Source organism: Rhea pennata, chromosome 1 (assembly GCF_028389875.1).
Source record: "Rhea pennata isolate bPtePen1 chromosome 1, bPtePen1.pri, whole genome shotgun sequence".
Lineage (NCBI taxonomy): Eukaryota > Metazoa > Chordata > Aves > Rheiformes > Rheidae > Rhea > Rhea pennata.
In genome coordinates this window covers 109,951,412-109,969,133 of record NC_084663.1, presented here as the reverse complement: position 1 = coordinate 109,969,133, position 17,722 = coordinate 109,951,412, and the positions used below count along the sequence as shown (strand labels likewise).

General features: G+C 36.3%; 1 protein-coding gene across 3 annotated transcripts in view; it reads right to left on the bottom strand.

Annotated features, from left to right (window-relative positions):
* The window catches only part of USP25 (ubiquitin specific peptidase 25), a 97,555-nt gene that overhangs the window by 6,145 nt on the left and 73,688 nt on the right, over positions 1 to 17,722 (bottom strand). Inside the window, exons 17-23 of one of the 3 annotated variants that reach the window (XM_062597768.1) lie at positions 15,935 to 16,132; positions 14,305 to 14,444; positions 11,304 to 11,417; positions 9,174 to 9,269; positions 5,596 to 5,774; positions 4,650 to 4,728; positions 2,690 to 2,769 (exon numbers count right to left, since the gene is read on the bottom strand). In XM_062597768.1, the coding sequence (XP_062453752.1) occupies positions 2,690 to 2,769; positions 4,650 to 4,728; positions 5,596 to 5,774; positions 9,174 to 9,269; positions 11,304 to 11,417; positions 14,305 to 14,444; positions 15,935 to 16,132 (886 nt within the window). The remainder of the gene's footprint in view (positions 1 to 2,689; positions 2,770 to 4,649; positions 4,729 to 5,595; positions 5,775 to 9,173; positions 9,270 to 11,303; positions 11,418 to 14,304; positions 14,445 to 15,934; positions 16,133 to 17,722) is intronic. The other 2 variants (XM_062597777.1, XM_062597787.1) reach the window with 2 other exon arrangements.

Below are 17,722 nucleotides of genomic sequence, written 5' to 3'. Positions count from 1 at the left end.
CATCCATTTCAAAAATGGCTTCGGATTAGCCTTGAATATACATGAAAACCTAATTTTTCCTGCATGCATTTGTCGCATAAGCTTGATCTTCTGATGTCATGTAACTTGGTAGAAATCTATACATTTGCAAGTAAGGTTTAACACTGTCTTATTTGCAAAACGTGAACTGTAAATTTTTACATTTAACCTCTTCAGCTCTAAGTGCCTCAAAACCACTGAAATCAAAAGTGATGAAAGAAGCTTGAACAGCATTTCAAAGCACAAGCATCAACAGTCTACTGGCACTTCTGCCTTTAATCTAAATGCCAATAACAGACATATGCCTAACTGGTGAAGAATGAGTAACACAAGACCTAAAAACCTAATGGTTAATAATTAACAGAGCTCTCACCAATGATCTCCACACATATTGCTGCATGCCATTTTCAGTAAACACCTTAAACTGGTAATTCTCTGACTTATAGAAACTCGGTTAAGACAGATAGGCACAGAAAGCAATTCAGGCAACTTCCCTAAAAAACAGCAGTTAGAAATCTCGTTTTTGTTGGACCTAGAACAAAATTCCATCCAAAAAGATAATTTTTCAGATATTTTTCTAATGGGGAGTTACAGGGTCAGTACATTACACACTTACTGCTAGTGAGAATAAGAGGTGAAGCTTAGGATTTAAACTACCAAAGCCAAAGTAAATTACTAAAAATGGCTAAAAATTATGTGCAAGTACACAAACAGAGCATAAGCGATACACAAAAAATATGTGTCAGAACTTTCCAAAGTACACAAATTCAAGACTGACAGCAATGCTTTCCAACAAGACAAAATAAAAAGAAGGAAAGAGGTTGCTCAAAATAGTGATAGTTGCTTAAAGTGTACCTTCAAATGTTCCTCTTTATAAGAACAAGATGAACCCCAACACCAGAATTTTAGAATGCACTGTGAACATATTGCATGATCTTCCCCTGAACCAGTGATAGTGCTCATCTAACAGCATTTTAAATTACTTTTGTAAAGCAAGTTTCAGAGACCTTGCATTTTCTTTAGAGTCTGCGCAATATTACTACAGTATAAACCAGCATACAGATTCCATCCTTTCACATCTGAAGTGGATATGAGCTCCTGCCTATAAAAGCCCAAAAGCCTAAGTGCTTAAAATAACTAAAACTGCTCACAGAACTAGGTAGTTCACTGAACCCAGGCTTCGGAAAAGAGACAGAAAGCACATGCTGGCTAAATTAAATTTTAGTATTGCTTTTAGAAATGGATTTCAGTCACAGCTGAAAAAACATATTGGCTTTCCAAAAAGCTTAAAAAGCTTCCAATGATGCCGACAGTTTGCTCACTTCCAGGAGTAACTACCACAAGAGTGAGCTTCTTGAGATGCAAATAAAACTCTAATAAAGGTTCTTTTAGCAACTCCTGTGTTCATCTGAACCACATCAGGTGCCAACTCTATAGAACTGTCAGTGAAAACGTGCCTGAAGAATTCCTCACCTGCAGTGGAAAGAGGGCCTTATTAACCACTATAGAGGATCGGGAGTGAACTCTGAAAATAGGTATGGCTCCCAGGAAAAAGCATCTCCATGTGATTTCTATGGGATTCTCAGAGGTCCTAAGAAACTGCTGCTTCTTTTGCCTCCAAGTACAGTCTTGCATTCTCCGCACTTCAGCACCAAGCCCTATAGAAGTGGGCTACCAGCTCTGAAGGAGAAAGAAGTACTGCCAACTTTCTTCATTGTTGTCTTTTTGCCACATTGCTGGCTCATGGTTAACTTGTCCACCAAAACTCTCAAGTCCTTCTCCACAGAGCTGCTTTCCAGCAGGTCAAACCCTACCCCGTACTAGTGCACAGGGTTACCTCTCCCCACACTTGCCCTTGTTAAACTTCATGAGGTTCCTCTCTGCCCAACTCTCCAGCCTGTCCAGGTCCCTCTGAACGGTAGCACAGCCTTCTGGTGCATCAACCACTTCTCCCAGTTTTATATCATCAGCAAACTTGCTGAGAACGCACTCTGTCCCCTCATCCAGGTCACTGATGAATAAGTTGAATAAAACTGAACACAGTACTGATCCCTGGGGAACTCCACTAGTCACAGGCCTCCAAGCAGACTCTGCACCACTGATGACGACCCTCTGAGCTCTGCCTGTCAGCCAGTTCTCAATCCACCTCACAGTCCACTCATCTAGCCCACACTTCTTCAGCTTGCCTAGGAGGATGTTGTGGGAGACAGTGTCAAAAGCCTTGCTGAGGTCAAGGCAGACAACATCCACTGCTCTCCCCTCAGCTACTCAGTCAGTCATGCTATCATAGAAGGCTATCAGGTTTGTTAAGCACAATTTCCCCTCAGGAAATAGCTAAATGCATGTGCACGCGTGTGGTGCAGGAGAATAAAGATTCTTAAGTCCAAGGGATACCTACAAACAGCTCTGAGAGCAGGAGAGATGGAAGAATATGGGTGCATATGGGAGATATTCTGAAAAGAGTACATGGCTTGACTAGGAAAGAAGAATCAAAATTAAGAGCAGGAAGTTGATGTAAATGCAAGACTGAAGAAATTAATGGACCAACTACATACTTAAATGAAATGAAGAACATATTAAGCAGTTCTTAATTTTTTAAATAGCTTTATATAGCACTACTACATTTTGTCTTCAAAACACTAACAAATTTGAGTTCTATACTACCACTTACCTCTTTTTTTGGAAAAACTCCAATCCTACCATGAGAAACATGGTTGTTTCCCTGAAATTTCTATAGTCTTGATGCCATCTCTGCATATAAAAAAGGGTATACAAAATTTCATCCACAAATATAAAATACAAATATTTTACCCACTTTATGTAGTGCTGAATACTCATAGTAAATAAGGACTCCTACTGAGCTTGAATGTAAGAAAAGTCTTTCTGAATTCCCCCACCCAAAATAAAGGAAAATTCTTATATATCTAAAACATTTATAGATTTTTTTCTTCAACGGAATGTATTATCACTTTAAAGAAATGCAAAGCATCTTTGGAGAACTACAGTCAGAATTATGAGAAATTCCTTTTTTCTTCACACTAAGAGGAGGTAAAGCTTATTTTTTTCACCCCTACAATATACTCAAATATTTACTCAGAAAGTGTGAAAACCTTTTCATACACTAAGTTGAAATTTCAATATATGAATGAGATAGAAAAAGCTTGAGCACATTAAATGGGATGTGACAAAAAACTACAATGTCTTATTAAGCACTTCAGACTGGAGTTAAAAATAGTGTTTATACTAGAGCAAAACATTAACCTTACTGTATCACTATACAAAATGATTGCTGGTATGTTTTACAGGTAAGTGTTCTAAGTGTGAGAGGTGCCTCTGTTCCAGCTGGTTAGCAGCCAACTTCCAATTGCTCATTAAAGATAAAATAAGGGACAGCATACCATAATAGTAGCCATTTATGGATTCAACACAAAGAGCATGAAAAGGGTTCCATGAAATGCCAACTCACTACACAAAACAAATACTGATATAGTCTTTGGAGAAACCACTGGCTATTTGCCTCAGCAGAAAAACAAAAAAAAAAAGAAAAATAAAAAAACAAACAAACCAAAAAAACCAAAGTGCCACGTATCTGCAGGGGAATAGACAACTCCCCTCACTTCTTAAAGCTAAGTCCAGAACTGTTTATTCTACCTGTGCAATGCTATACAGAAAGTGGTAAAATATTGAGCCTTGCACAGCCTAAAATGTGCAACGAAAGCCTTTTGTCCTTTCCCCTCACAGGCCATGTAGGCCACACTGCAATATAATAGCATCTACTGTAGGTCCTAAACTTGGTGAAGAGAAATGCTGAATAGGTATTTTTCACTCAGTTTGGCAAGGGGAAGATTACTTCCTTTTCCCTCCTGAACAAGGAACTGTTCATAACGATGAAGTCTAAGTGGCGCACTGGAATCTGCCTAAGGTATAATTAACCCCAATTCAGGGACCTTAAGGTACAGGGTTACAAGCTGAAACTGATGCAAAACCAACTACAAACTTATCTTTTAAGTATGAGGTGGAGTCTTTTGGCAAATAAAAGTCGTGACAATTTAATGTCTGGGATTTGCTCATTGAGCAACAATTCGAAGTTTTTCTGTGACGTATAGGAGGGAAAATTAAATACATAAGATGGTTAAATGTGGTCTCAGTACAAGAAAGAATCTGGTGCTCATAAGAGAATGGAAATGACTGCAAAAATAGCTGGAGAAAAACTACAAATGTGACCTTGAGACAGTTCTCAAGATTTGTAAGGCGGGCCTGAGACCACTCTCACTTCTTTACTGCTTAATTATTTCTGAATAGAGAAAGCCAACCAGCTCTTACGTGCTGAATTATGAAATACTGTAAGTGACATCAAGACATATTAAGGTGTAAGGACAGACTGAGTAAACTTGACATTTATTTATGGCTCAAGTCAAATTTGACCTTGGAACTACAGATGTAGAAAAAAAGCCTACAGCTTTAGGTCAACTGGTCAGAGCAACCTTTCTACAAATAAATAGTCTTACGATAACGAGTTTTAACTTCTCAAGGTAAGACAAGAAGAAATTTGTTAAGAAAAATTCAGAACCTTAGCATATTTATAACTATTTTGTGTTACAGTTTTATTTATAGCATAAAAAAATACTGACCTCATATTCCTCCATGTTTACTTCATCTGGCTTTATCATTTCAAGTTTAGCTTGAGCAACCTTCATTATGTTACGGCACCTTACAAAAAGCAACAAGTCATAGGAGATTACTATAAGTTCATAGAGAATATTATCTCTATAAAGAGAGCAACCTTTAACAGTATAAGCAACTGAGTGCTACAGACCTATGCAAAACAGTATGAAAACACTGTGCAAGATGCGCTGTTTTGGGCAGTATGATCAGCAGGAAAGAACATAGTTTATCGCACCTACTTTAAAAATTTGCGATTTAAGCTTTACTTCTTGGTTTTTTTTTTTTTGAACTGCCATATTGCAGTGGTTCAGATGGTTTGAAACTCCCTGATATTTACTTTTCAAAAGTATTACCAGGATACTACAGTGATTGAGGACTAGAACCAGAGGCTTTAAAGATGTCACTACGTAGAATGTTCTCTTTCAATTTTTTTTTTAAATAAGCAAATATATGAAATTTCAATTAGAACACAGAAGCTGTCCTTCATTCAGATAAGCTACCTATCTAATTCAGTACCCTAATTCAAGTAATACAAGGCTTTGTGGCCTACTGCTGGCTCACAGGCAGGTGACGAAATGCAAAACACATGGCTTTGTACAACATTTCAAAAGAAGGTATAGAAATCTGTATGCAATTCTAAACGTCACTACTGAGTACATCTCCTTATTCCCTATTGATAAAAACTCAGCCTTTTGTTAACTCTTTTTATGGAGATTTTTATAAAGATTATAATTTTTATAAAATTGTTCTTCCATACATCTAACACTTTGAAGATATTAACAAGAAGGTAAAAGCCAAACAAACATACAATTCTGACCCGCTATCCTATACGCTATATAAATATAAAAGGCTGTCTCTAGCTTTCACGGAGGGTTCAGGAGCACAGGAAATGAGACACGTTGATCTTATTACCTTTCATCAAAGCTAAGATTGTGATCTCCAAACTGTTCCAGTAATGTTCTCTCAATTATCTTCTTTGGTGCCTGGTTTTGGATGAAGTAAACAATTGCATGACGTAAACGGTAATCACATTCAGGTGGTGGATCTTCTTGTGCTAATTTTAGTAGTCGTGTGTATTCCAATTTAATAGCCTAAATAATTTTAAAAATAAATTTTATTCTTAATGCTTACTTTTAACACGTAAATTTCACAAAACACCAGAGTAGTTCATGTCACATGGCCTAAAAAGTATATTTTTCTAACAATCCTGTACTCTACCCCCCACAAGTTTAAACTACATTAAAAAAAAAAAAACAAAAAAAACAAAAAAACCACCACCCCAGACATATGACACACATGTTCCTGTCTCTCCCCAGCTAACTGTGGGAATACCTCAGATAGACCTTTACTTCAAAAGCAATCCCAATCTTCTGCTAAATCTCCCTAGGAGAAAGTTTAGCTGATCCCTAAAGGGGCCTACTAAATCATGTACTGTCCAAAAGCAATATAAGGTTTCAGACATTTTACTTAGAAGGATCTTCTAGTATCTCCTAAGGTGAAAAGGTACTTCTAATACACGGTAGCAATGTAAATACATGAATGAAACAAACTCCACAGAAAGTTTAATGAGCATGCATGATTGTGAAAACACCGTAAGTCAGAATGAGAAATGTCTTACAACCAAAAAAATCAAATTGTATGATTTCTAAAGAAAACGTATTTCAAAATTAGTATTAGCATCTTGTAGGGCAGGATGCACTTCTCACTGAATACTTTAGACTGACTTCAAAGGTCACCAGAAATGTCTACTTTTCTAACTTTACCAGCACATTAGGTTTCTAATGAACATCATCTGTTATGTTAATTAGATTTTACACACTGAAACTACATAGCATGAACAGCAGCAACAACAAGAAAAACAATGGGGAAAAAGGTGACAAATCTTAATATGTTCCATAATTTATCTCTCAAAATGCAGTTTACTAATATTAAATGTCAGTTTGAAACAAACAACTTAAACACAGTAGCTTCACGCCTTAATACTGAGAAAACTATTACCGAAGTTTCAATACAACACAGAGACTACATAAAGCTCCAAAGCAAGCAGAAAATGATCTTGTTCAATATTCCACATTCCTTTATGGTGAAATTCCTGGAAGTGGCATACTTCTTGAGGCTTCACTATGAGAATCTCAGGCTCCAATCCCTCTCCTGATAGTTATACCCTTTGTTTCAAAACACTGAACATGCGGTAGGGTACTATTCATATAGACTTAATTGGGGAGAGCGTGGAAAACTTGAGAACTTAGCGAACGTCCTGTCTTAGTGGTTGGAAGTGTTACACAGATGCATTATTATTAAACAGGAAGTTTGGGAGAACGAGTTACAAATATCGGAAGCCATGGATAACAGTTTGTATTACCTTACATCATAAGAAGCTCTACCATTACAAAGCCACACAGTTAAACCCCATTTATCATGACAGGCCACAAACAAAAAGTAATTACAATTATTCATTTCAGAGGATATTCAGAGAATATTATTCATTTCAGAAAATTACTTAATCCAACACACAACCTATATTTTTAAACATTCTTATTTAAAACAAATTAAAATGGTACCCTATGAATTTAGAAATCCTATATGCAGCAAAAAACGGCACTGTTTAAACATCAGACAAAAAAAGGAGGGGCAACGGAAAAAAGTAACAGAAAAAAGTAAAGAACATTATATAAAGATCTTAAGGCAAACATTCTGCAAGGAACTGGCTATAAAGTTTAGAGAAGGATGACTGTAAGAGGTCATCAATCAAAAACCATCTTAATCATTTTTTGTTAGGTATGCCTCAGTGATCTGAGCGGGGGAGTCAAGCCGTGCTAGAAACGATGACCCAAGTCAAATGGGTTTTGCTTGCGGTATACTATAGCAAAAATATCATAGAAAAAAAATCTCACAATCATTTAAATATATTCATTTTAATTTAAAAAAATAGAAAAAAGTCTAATGCTATTAAAAAATACCACAGAAGTTTGTCAGTAAGTTTATGAAGTAACATGAAAATTTAGGTGATTTGTTTTAAAACATGAAATTCACTACTGAATAGAGCCACTTCATTTGCATACATTCATACTAATCTATTCCTTAAAAATGAAGCATGTTCCACCTGTCCTAAGTTATTCCAAACATGGTTCAACATAAAATGAATAGAGAAACTTGTCTATCTTACACCAGTTTAGTGTAAGAACATTTTCTTCAAGAAAAATCCTTCACCTGCCATGCAATGAAGTGTAAAAATTAAAACAATAAAAAAAAAGTGTAATGGTACAATGCTTTGCACTTGCCATGAGTTTATTTTTAACTACATTTTTTAAATAATAAATACACTCTTCATTTAAAGAAAAAGTTTCAGTGTAATTAAACTTTATGGTAAAGAGCTTGATCTGCTCAAAAAAGCTTTTTAAAAAAAAATATTGAAAAGAAATCCCTAGGGAGAAGCTTTTCATTAAGTGAGGAATTTGAAAACATTCATTGACAATCCTAAACAAAACCCATTTCACAGAATAAAGGCTATGGCAAGTATCTCTGTACCAGAGGGGCAGGCACAGCTAATAGAAACAGCCCTGGAAACAAATGCTATGGTCCTAAACACTTCTCAAAGCATCTGTTTAAACAAACTAACTAATCAAACAAAAACTGGAGATTTCAATTTCCTAACAAAGTTGTTAAAGACACAACTGCATTTGATAGGATTTCTCTTAATGTAAATACACCATAACAATTAAGATGAACATGGAACATTACTCAAAGTCAAACAAGAAGCTTCTTCCTCTCCTTGGGGGAAAAAAAAAAAAAAAAATCACATTCGCGATTTTATGTTATGTCAAAACAAGCCCCTTGCCAGTATTTTGGAAAAAAAAAATCAAAAGATTTTATGAGCTAGAAAATGCTTGTAAGTTTGTGTATTTAAGAAAACTAACACATTTTTCAAACCTGGTCTTATTCTGAAGAGTTATAACCACAAAGACCCTAACTCTCAATAATAAAGCACACTGCATAAATAAAAAGTATCAACATCAGGGTAGTTAAACAACAGAAAACATTTTATATTTACTACAAATTTTTTAAGGAGGACAAAACAAGAACAACATTTCTTTGAAATAACAAACATGACAGAACACTGATGTTGTCCCTGGGTGAAAACACTGACATCCCAAATACAGTCTAGTGAAGGCATGCTTTCCGTTTTGAAAAGGGAAAAATACATACTCTCACCAATCCCACATCTAAGTTTCAAGTTACTGCCCATTACTGTTAGAAAGGTAATATGCAGAAAGGTACTTAAGCTACTGATATCAAAGCAATATATTGCTAAACAAACAGGGAAATAGCTATATATTTTTCTAGAGAGAAATATCTAAATGTAGGACTGACAAAATAGAGGAATACTTATAAATGCTGGAAAAATCTTAAAATGCATCAAACGATAGGATGAGAAGGTAAATCTAACAAGAAAAGTCAGAGGAGAAAAAAGTTGAAAATGTTAGTTGTACCTTAAAGAACCCTGCTTCTGGCCCACACCTGTCATAAACATTCCTGGCTTTATCTATAGCCATGATAATACCTTGCATGTTCGGGGTCAGCATGACCTGCCATAAGGGATTTAAGGTAGAAGTTTTGAATGATTAATATTTTAATCATTAAATTCAATATGCTTTTAGTCTCATGCAAGATAAAAAGCAACTTAACGCATGCATACATTGAAATGGCACGTTTCAATACAAAATTTGATGTGTGTATTCTGCAAATCAATCATAGCATGTGTACATATCTTTTCTATAACAATATACGATTTGAAGGAAGCTTACAAAAAATTGAAGAATTGCATCAAATGCACTTTAAAAGTTACATGGTCAAAACTCCCCAGGAAAGGAACATGCATCGTTCAACATTAGTATTCATCAGAAGTTGCATACTGAACAAGTAATACTTGAAAAACCCATGGCCAGAGGATAAAATAAAAACTATTTCAAATAAAAAGATCACCCTATTGTACTTGATATGTACTATACTAAAAAGCATAGTAAACTACACTAACTATTTTATGGTTTCAATATCAAAATAAGAGACCTATTGCTGTAAAAACAACTGGTCCATGAAGTATTTGCAGCCTAATTCTTAAAATAAAAGCAAGAAATCTGACAAACACAAAACCAAATATTACATTAAAAAGACCTCACAGTTATACACATCAGCTATATACACAAAATTTGATACTTCTATATAACTCAAAAAGGCTTTTTTCCCCTGGTTATCTGTGAGCAAAGAGATGCCTTCCCTCACTGCCCAAGGTCTAGCTGGCACAGCAACAGAAGCTAGCTTTTAGGAGCAGAAGATTAAGAGCCTTAGGATTATTTTTGGAAAAGTTTCTCCCACATAAGAGCAGCATTAAAAAAAAAAAAAAAAAGAGAGAGAGAGAGAGAGAGAGGAAGAAAAAAAAAGATAGGAAGAAAGAAAAAAAGGCAAATACTTTTAAAAAAGAAACAGAAAAGAAAAAAAAATGGAAAGAAAGCATCTTCTAGGAAGACAATGCCAGCCATGGGGACAACAACAGAAAAGCAGGTCATTAGGGGAGGCTAAACGCTCATGTCTTTAAAGGTGGAAATTACGCATTTGCGAGATGCAAAACTCAGTGTGACACTGTCAGCTAGAGTATTTTGTTCCCTGTCCCACACTGCCAGTTACAATTGCTTATAATTCCAGGACAGGATGACTGAAACGCCCATTTGAGCAGGGAAGTGAAAGCGGCCCATAGCCTACCGAGAGAATACGGTCAGATACCTGCAAATATGGGCTGTACCAACTCTATTCTCCACCACAACAAACAGGGAATAGGAATAGGAATTAACAAACAATTTGTTTTGTCAAAGCAAAACAGTGAGATGACCCAGCAGTATTTCCTTCCGCTGTCAAAAAAAAAATACTGCCTCTTCAGGTATGTGCCTCTCATCTGTACCTAACAGTACATTCCTAACACTAGTTATATGCACCACCATAGTTCTGAATTGGGGAAAAGTACATTTTATATATATATATATACACACACGTATTTTACATTTAGGAAATGGTATTATACAAGAAGGCTGTTATGAACTTCATGGCTGAAAGAAAAAGCCAGGAAAACATTTTCCATTCAGCTCCACCAGCCCTATTAGTTCTAGGTTATTTTCATGGACAAATAAAGCTTAACCTTAGCAAACATGGCATTGCAATTGAACATTAGCTTTTCCGGACTGACAAGAAAACACACACATTCAGAACATCACTCATTGGCCTGATTTTTTATTTTATTTTTAAGAACATAGTAGGAATCCAGAGTCTATCACCAGCGTTTCAAAGGCTACCTGGCCTAACACAAACATTCAACTTCCACAGCTATAACGACAAAAATACCTTCAGTGTAAACTACACCATGCAAAGCGTGCCCGATTAGAGTAGGTAGTGCTTTCTTTTCATACTCCATTAAGTATGAGTAAGAGATCGTTACAGTTACAAATCGCTAAGCATTTAGTTATGCAGAAATCTGTTAGGTGTCACAATGTGCGAACATGCCAAAAATTCTCATCAGGCAGCATAAGAAAGCACCGAGCAGGAGCGGTGCACACAATTGCAATCAAATGTACCTCATCGTCATAACCCCCCTCCTCTGACTCAATCACAAAAGTCCCTACATCAGGAATCGCCACCTCTACAACTCGCTGGTTAGGAGCTGGTTGAGCTGGGGTATTATCAGAGCTCTGCAGAAGAAAATCATCATCAGTGTGGGGGGTTGGGGAGAAATGAGAAATAGAGAAAAATACAGAGACACACAAACTGACAGCCTGATCAAGTAAAATGATGTGCACTGCTGAAGTTTTTTTTGGGAAAAAAAGACTCTCATTATTCATAATTTCTTACATTTTTAAGCAGTAGATTTTTAATTAAGTCATAATTGTGGAATTGTGCTGTTTTTCTTTTATTCACTAATCGTATCTTCAGAGCGTGGTATGCCATTATTGCAACTTCATAACATCCAATGCAATTTTAAAGCTGTTTTTAAAGGATGAGTCTCTGAACAACCATCTTTTTTTCATATATTCCATTAGGGAATTAGTAAATACAGATTTACTAATACTGTATACTGAAGTATCTAAGGAATTCATACTAAGGCAGCATCTGGTGACAAGCCAAAGACTAACATTTGTTGATGCTCTGAAAGAAATACTAAAATGCCTCTAGCAGTTAAGATACTTGAAAGAATATCTAAAGATGCATTACATACAACATTTTTTTTAAGAAAAGTAACAAAGCAACTACACAGAAAAACAGAAAAGATTAATCACTAAAAATTCTCATTATGTTAAAGTAAGCTTTTAAACAACAACAGAGAGCATCTCAGCTACTACCATCTATCATTATTTGATAGCCAGTTTGCAGAAGGTAAACCTTGAATTTAATCTATGCAATCACAGTGTGGAAAGAAAGCCACCCTGCTGTTCTGCAACTACTACAATAGTTTCATTTTTTAACAAAGATTCTAGAAACACAAATAAGGAATGGTATCTATTCACCCAGCATCATAAAAATACAAAGAAAGACTGTGCAGTCAAGAGGAAGAGGGGAGAAAAAAAAAATAAAAAAATATGGACAGAAAATGGGCATGAATGTTCACGTGATGAGCAGCCCACAATCCTGGTATATGTTCTGATGTTGTTTTCCTTCTTTTAAAATGGACAAATAATAAGTTGAGAAAAGGGATGCATGCCTAGATGTCAGAATGCATATGGAAGTAGAATTACAATTAAAAAGAGTAGGGAGGTAGAACTGTACTTCCTTCTCGGTGTAAGTTACCTTTGCATATATGGACAGTAGCTCTTAAACATCAATGAGATACCTTTACACTAGTTTGGAATTAGTTTAGACGCTAGCAGCTGAAAGACTTGTGTTTTTTAATAAAAGAGTTTATTTGTTCTGCTCCTTTTTGGGGGGGGGAGGGGGCTGGGAGGTGAGGTGTCAGGGAAGGGAATATATCTATCCCATTGCAGAACAATACAGTGAAAATGTAAGGAGACTTATTTCTGCCTCCTTAAGGTTGCCATGATGTTTTAACTGTCCATTGCTCTTACGTGTTAATTCTCAAATAAAATATATTCTACAGTTCAACAACCATAGTCTTGTAAAGCCCTAAGGCTGACCACTCTGTGAAGTGTCTCTAGCCTAAAGTACACTACTTGATCCTTGGAATCAAGTTTGTAAGGTTCCCACTGGGATGGATGCCCACTGACCCTACAAAGTGGTAACATCAGGCAAGACATATAACCACGACCCAGGTATCATCAGAGGCTCATCAAGCAAGATTCCTCTGTGATACTCAGTGTGCTCTAACTCAAAAAGCCAGACATACAGTAGCCTAAACATTAGAGGTAGAGCATCTTTTAATCCAGGGTTAGATTAGCTTTCCTGTCAGTTTTTACTTCAATTTAGCAGAGACTCTGCTCTCCTGAGACCACCATAGAGAGAGACATGATAACCTTCAGGTTGCAATAACAGTCAGTAAGTTGTCGAGTCATTTTCAAAGGGTTTAAATGGGACTTTCCTGTTGGCCATAAAGATACCTGGCACTAGACTAATTTCATTTAATGAAGATTCAGACCAGAAATTAGGAAGTACACTTGAAATATTCCATTTATCCAAATTGTTCATATCACTAGTGGTCACTAGTGGTGCCTGAACAAGCTACACTGAACAAATAAACTGATACATTTGGGGAGCTTCATTCTGAAGGTTATGATTCCAAAGTAGAGGCATGTATTGCTTTAAATGCATTCATTTTTGTGGTAAATGCATTGATCATTTACCTACACATCTACAGTGAAATAAACAAAAATTTGCTGAAAGTAAAAACTGTTCAGCAGAAATTTAGCTTCATTAATAATTGCTGAAGTAGTTAATTTCCAATTCTTCTTACTGTTTATGATATGAAGTGAAAAAACAGCATCATCCAACATTCTAGTTCTTATACCAAACATATTTATCTGATAAAGCACAAAGCTTAATTCTCAGAAACTTGTAAACTTGCACTAAAGCTACAGAACACGGTTAAACTAAAAGTTCTATCATATTGCAAAATTTTCTTGATGATTTTTCACCTTCAGAAATCCATTAGTTCTAAAGCTATCTTCCACAGACATAACATCCAGAAAAACCTCTCATCTTTAAAAGCTATTTTAGCTCCAGTGGCCGTTTCAAAAAAAACTTAATTTATAATTTTATATTCCTCAGATAAAAATGTTTCAAAGTAGTATTTTTCGTGCCTTCTATCTGGAATATCAATATTTACTCCTAAAATGCTAGATAATTCAATTTATTTTGGAAAAGATTGATAGTGGGCATAAATACATGATTGTTATTTGAATAACATGCTGGACTTATGACAAGTACCATAATCACATACAGAACATCTAACTAGATACTTTCATTTTACTGTGCTCATTAATATATTACACTCTTTCTGGATGGATTTTTAGTGCTGGACAGATAATCTTCTGTTCAAAGTTTTTTTTCTCCACCCTTTCTGTCAGTTTTCATCCTTTCCACTTGAAAAATAAAAGGGAAAAGATATTTTAAGCTTCAAAATATCCTCACCGTATCCATAATAGCTTCTGGACCTCTATCCTCTTGTTCAGCTAAAGCTTTATTGATTGCTTGTACCGAATCTTCTTTTAAGTGCTTTGAAAAATCAGTTCTTGATGGTTGCTCTAAATATTCTGGTTCTCCTGCTTGAACTTAGTGACAGAAATAAGATAACAATTCCATATGTTAAAACTAATCAATTCAAAATTAATGCTTATGTTATTTGGATCAGTGTCTCATAGATAAAGTAACCTGTATAGAAGACGCACAAGATGTCGTATGATTCACAAATCCAACATTTCACTAGTTTTCTGTGTCTTAGGGCATTTAAAAATTTCCTATAAATGGACTCATAATTTTACATTAAGAATATCTGACCCATTCTGTCTATAGACTAGTCAAAGCTCTCAAGTGAGGAGTGTTTATCAGCTCTAAGAGGGAGGACTGAGAACAAAGATGAGATTCTGCTTAGGCTTTTAGTAGGATACCCGCCCAATATATGGAATGATCAGCTACTAGAGCTCCAAGTACACTTTAACTTTACAAAATAATCAACACATTACAGTCTTCTGACGTAAGAGAAATCTCAAAGTCTCCCTCACTTGGAAGAAATAAAACAATGAATTATGCCAATCAGTTTTATGTTCCACGTATGAAGAGGAGAAATTTTGGCAGACAAAATGACATACATTCATTTAATATTTTTCAATACTAATAAAAGAACTAGTCTCAAAGTGTTTATGAAATCAAAATGTATAGAAGATGAAGTCACTCTCCACACAGTTTGCAAGAAGAAAAAAATATCATTACATCACTGCACGCTACTTTTTATATTCAATCTGTAGTGACAGACGGTCAAGACAAATGTATGTGCAGTCTTCATGACTCAAGTACAACAATGAGAACATCTGGACATCAGCCTCACTATAAAAATTCATTAGGTCATCTTTGATATGATGTATGAACAGTCTTACGCAATGGAGCAAAAGGTGGATGTAACCTAAAACCTGACAAGTGTTTTTGTGTCAAAGCAGGCATATTCTTTATGCTGCTTGCCAGAGGACCTTAACTAATAAAGACCAAACAGCACTGGCTTTCATATTTGCTGTTCAGAGCCTCTTTTTTCCCATAATCATTAATTAATTGAGCTCTATTACTGCTAACAGTATTCCACATATCACTCCAAGTAAGTTATTCTTCTCTTCAGATCTAAATTCTGCTCTAACTGAAATGAAAAGCTAGGTCTTCTACTCAGTCACTCCACAGAGAAGAATATACATTACTGAAAGGCTAATAAATTCTCAAAATTGACTAGTGAGAGCTGTTAATTATCTGTTAAAAGGGCCACAGTTTCCATGTAAAAAAAGCCTTTTAATTTAGTACTAGCTAAATACAACTGAGAATGGGAAAGAAGAACTTTTTAAGTACTTATTTAAGTAAATTTAAGTATGTAAGTAAAAATTAAAATGTAATAAAAATCAATAGGTTAAACTTCCAAGTGCAGTTATCTTGGCCAAATAAATAATTATAATTCAAGTTTACAAAATTTTTTTTTCTTCCTTTCTTAAGCTGTGCAATAATGTATATACAAACCAGTTATTTTTGGTTCTACTCCTTTTACAAATAGGTAGGAAAAACTAACCTGGAGCAGGGGAAGGTGCTGGAGCCCTGGGTATCTGAGAGAGTAACTTTTCCTGCTGTGCTTTCTGAGCAAGTTCTGCATCCCATTCTTCAAGTTCCTTTTCAAAACGTTTATTGTCTTCCTTGACATAATCCCTCAAATCAGAAGGCAGTGTGTCCATTCCAACAAGCATCTGTCCTGTTTCTTTGTTAAACTCCTCTGTGGTAGCATAAAATTTGTATTTCAGGAAAAGAAAGAATAGGTAAAAATACAACTATATTGAAAAAAATTTACTCAGGTGATTTACTGAAAGCACGCAGTTCAACAGCAAGTGTCAAAAACGGTATTACATCTACTATTTATAATATCTGTTGCAAACTTCTCTCCTACAGGGATGTATTGCCACTGCTCTTTCAGTGTTGGGCACCATCAGATCATTACTGTTTTGAAAGATAAGCCTTTTGGGCCATTAACACCAAATGGTTACGAACATTCGCAACAAAGGGGATAATAATAATAAAAAAAAAAATCTAAGCTTGATGGTATTACTGCTCTTGGGAACACCACCAGCTTCCCAGGAGAAAAGGAGGAGGAGAATGAGCCTATCAAGTTGCAAAAGCAACTGATAAGAATGCCAGCTACACAAAGTAACCTTCATTTTTCCTTTGAGAATAGTCTCTGTAATAGTAGCCCAGGCCCTGAGGGACAAATAAGCTGTAATTGTCCCCACCTGCAGGTCTCAAACATAATTAGAGTGGCAGAGCCATCATCTCACAGGGCTCATAAACCCTATGGCTACAAGTCTGTTATTGATCTGGCAACCTAGAAATACCAAGGTTAATATCAGTGCATATTTAAAATCAGACAAATGAAATTTCTAGTATCCACGAAGTTCATTACAGTGTGAATGTTATGAAAGAAAAAAAAAAGATTCAAGAGTATTTGAATTTTAAGAGAGTCATAAAATAACAGAATCACAAAGAATGGTTGAGGTTGGAAGGGACCTTGGGAGATCATCTAGCCCAACCCCCCTGCTCAAACAGGGTCAACTAGAGCATGGTAGATGGGGTTGCATCCAAGCAGGTTTTGAAGAGAGAGTCTCCAAAGAAGGAGACTCCACAGCCTTTCGGGCCAACATGTTCCTGTGCTCTGTCACTCTCATAGTAAAAAAAAAGCTTTTACTCATGTTGCCATGTCTACTGGGGAACCCAAAACTAAAGCCTGGGCTTGAACCAAGGACCTTTAGATCTTCAGTCTAACGCTCTCCCAGCTGAGCTACTTCAGCCCCTGGACACAGCACTCCAGATGAGGCTTCACCAGGACTGAGTAGAGCCTCAGGATTACCTTCCCGGATCCAGTGATGACACTCTTCCTAATGCACCCTAAGCTACCATTGGCCCTCTTTGGCTACAAGGGCACATTGCTGGCTCATGGTTAACTTGTTGTCCACCAAAACTCCCAGGTCCTTCTCCACAGAGCCGCTTTCCAGCAGGTCAAACCCTACCCTGTACTAGTGCACAGGGTTACCTCTCCCTGGGTGCAGGACCCTGCACTTGCCCTTGTTAAATTTCATGAGGTTCCTCTCTGCCCAACTCTCCAGCCTGTCCAGGTCCCTCTGAACAGTAGCACAGCCTTCTGGTGCATCAACCACTTCTCCCAGTTTTATATCATCAGCAAACTTGCTGAGAACGCACTCTGTCCCCTCATCCAGGTCACTGATGAATAAGTTGAATAAAACTGAACACAGTACTGATCCCTGGGGAACTCCACTAGTCACAGGCCTCCAAGCGGACTCTGCACCACTGAGCA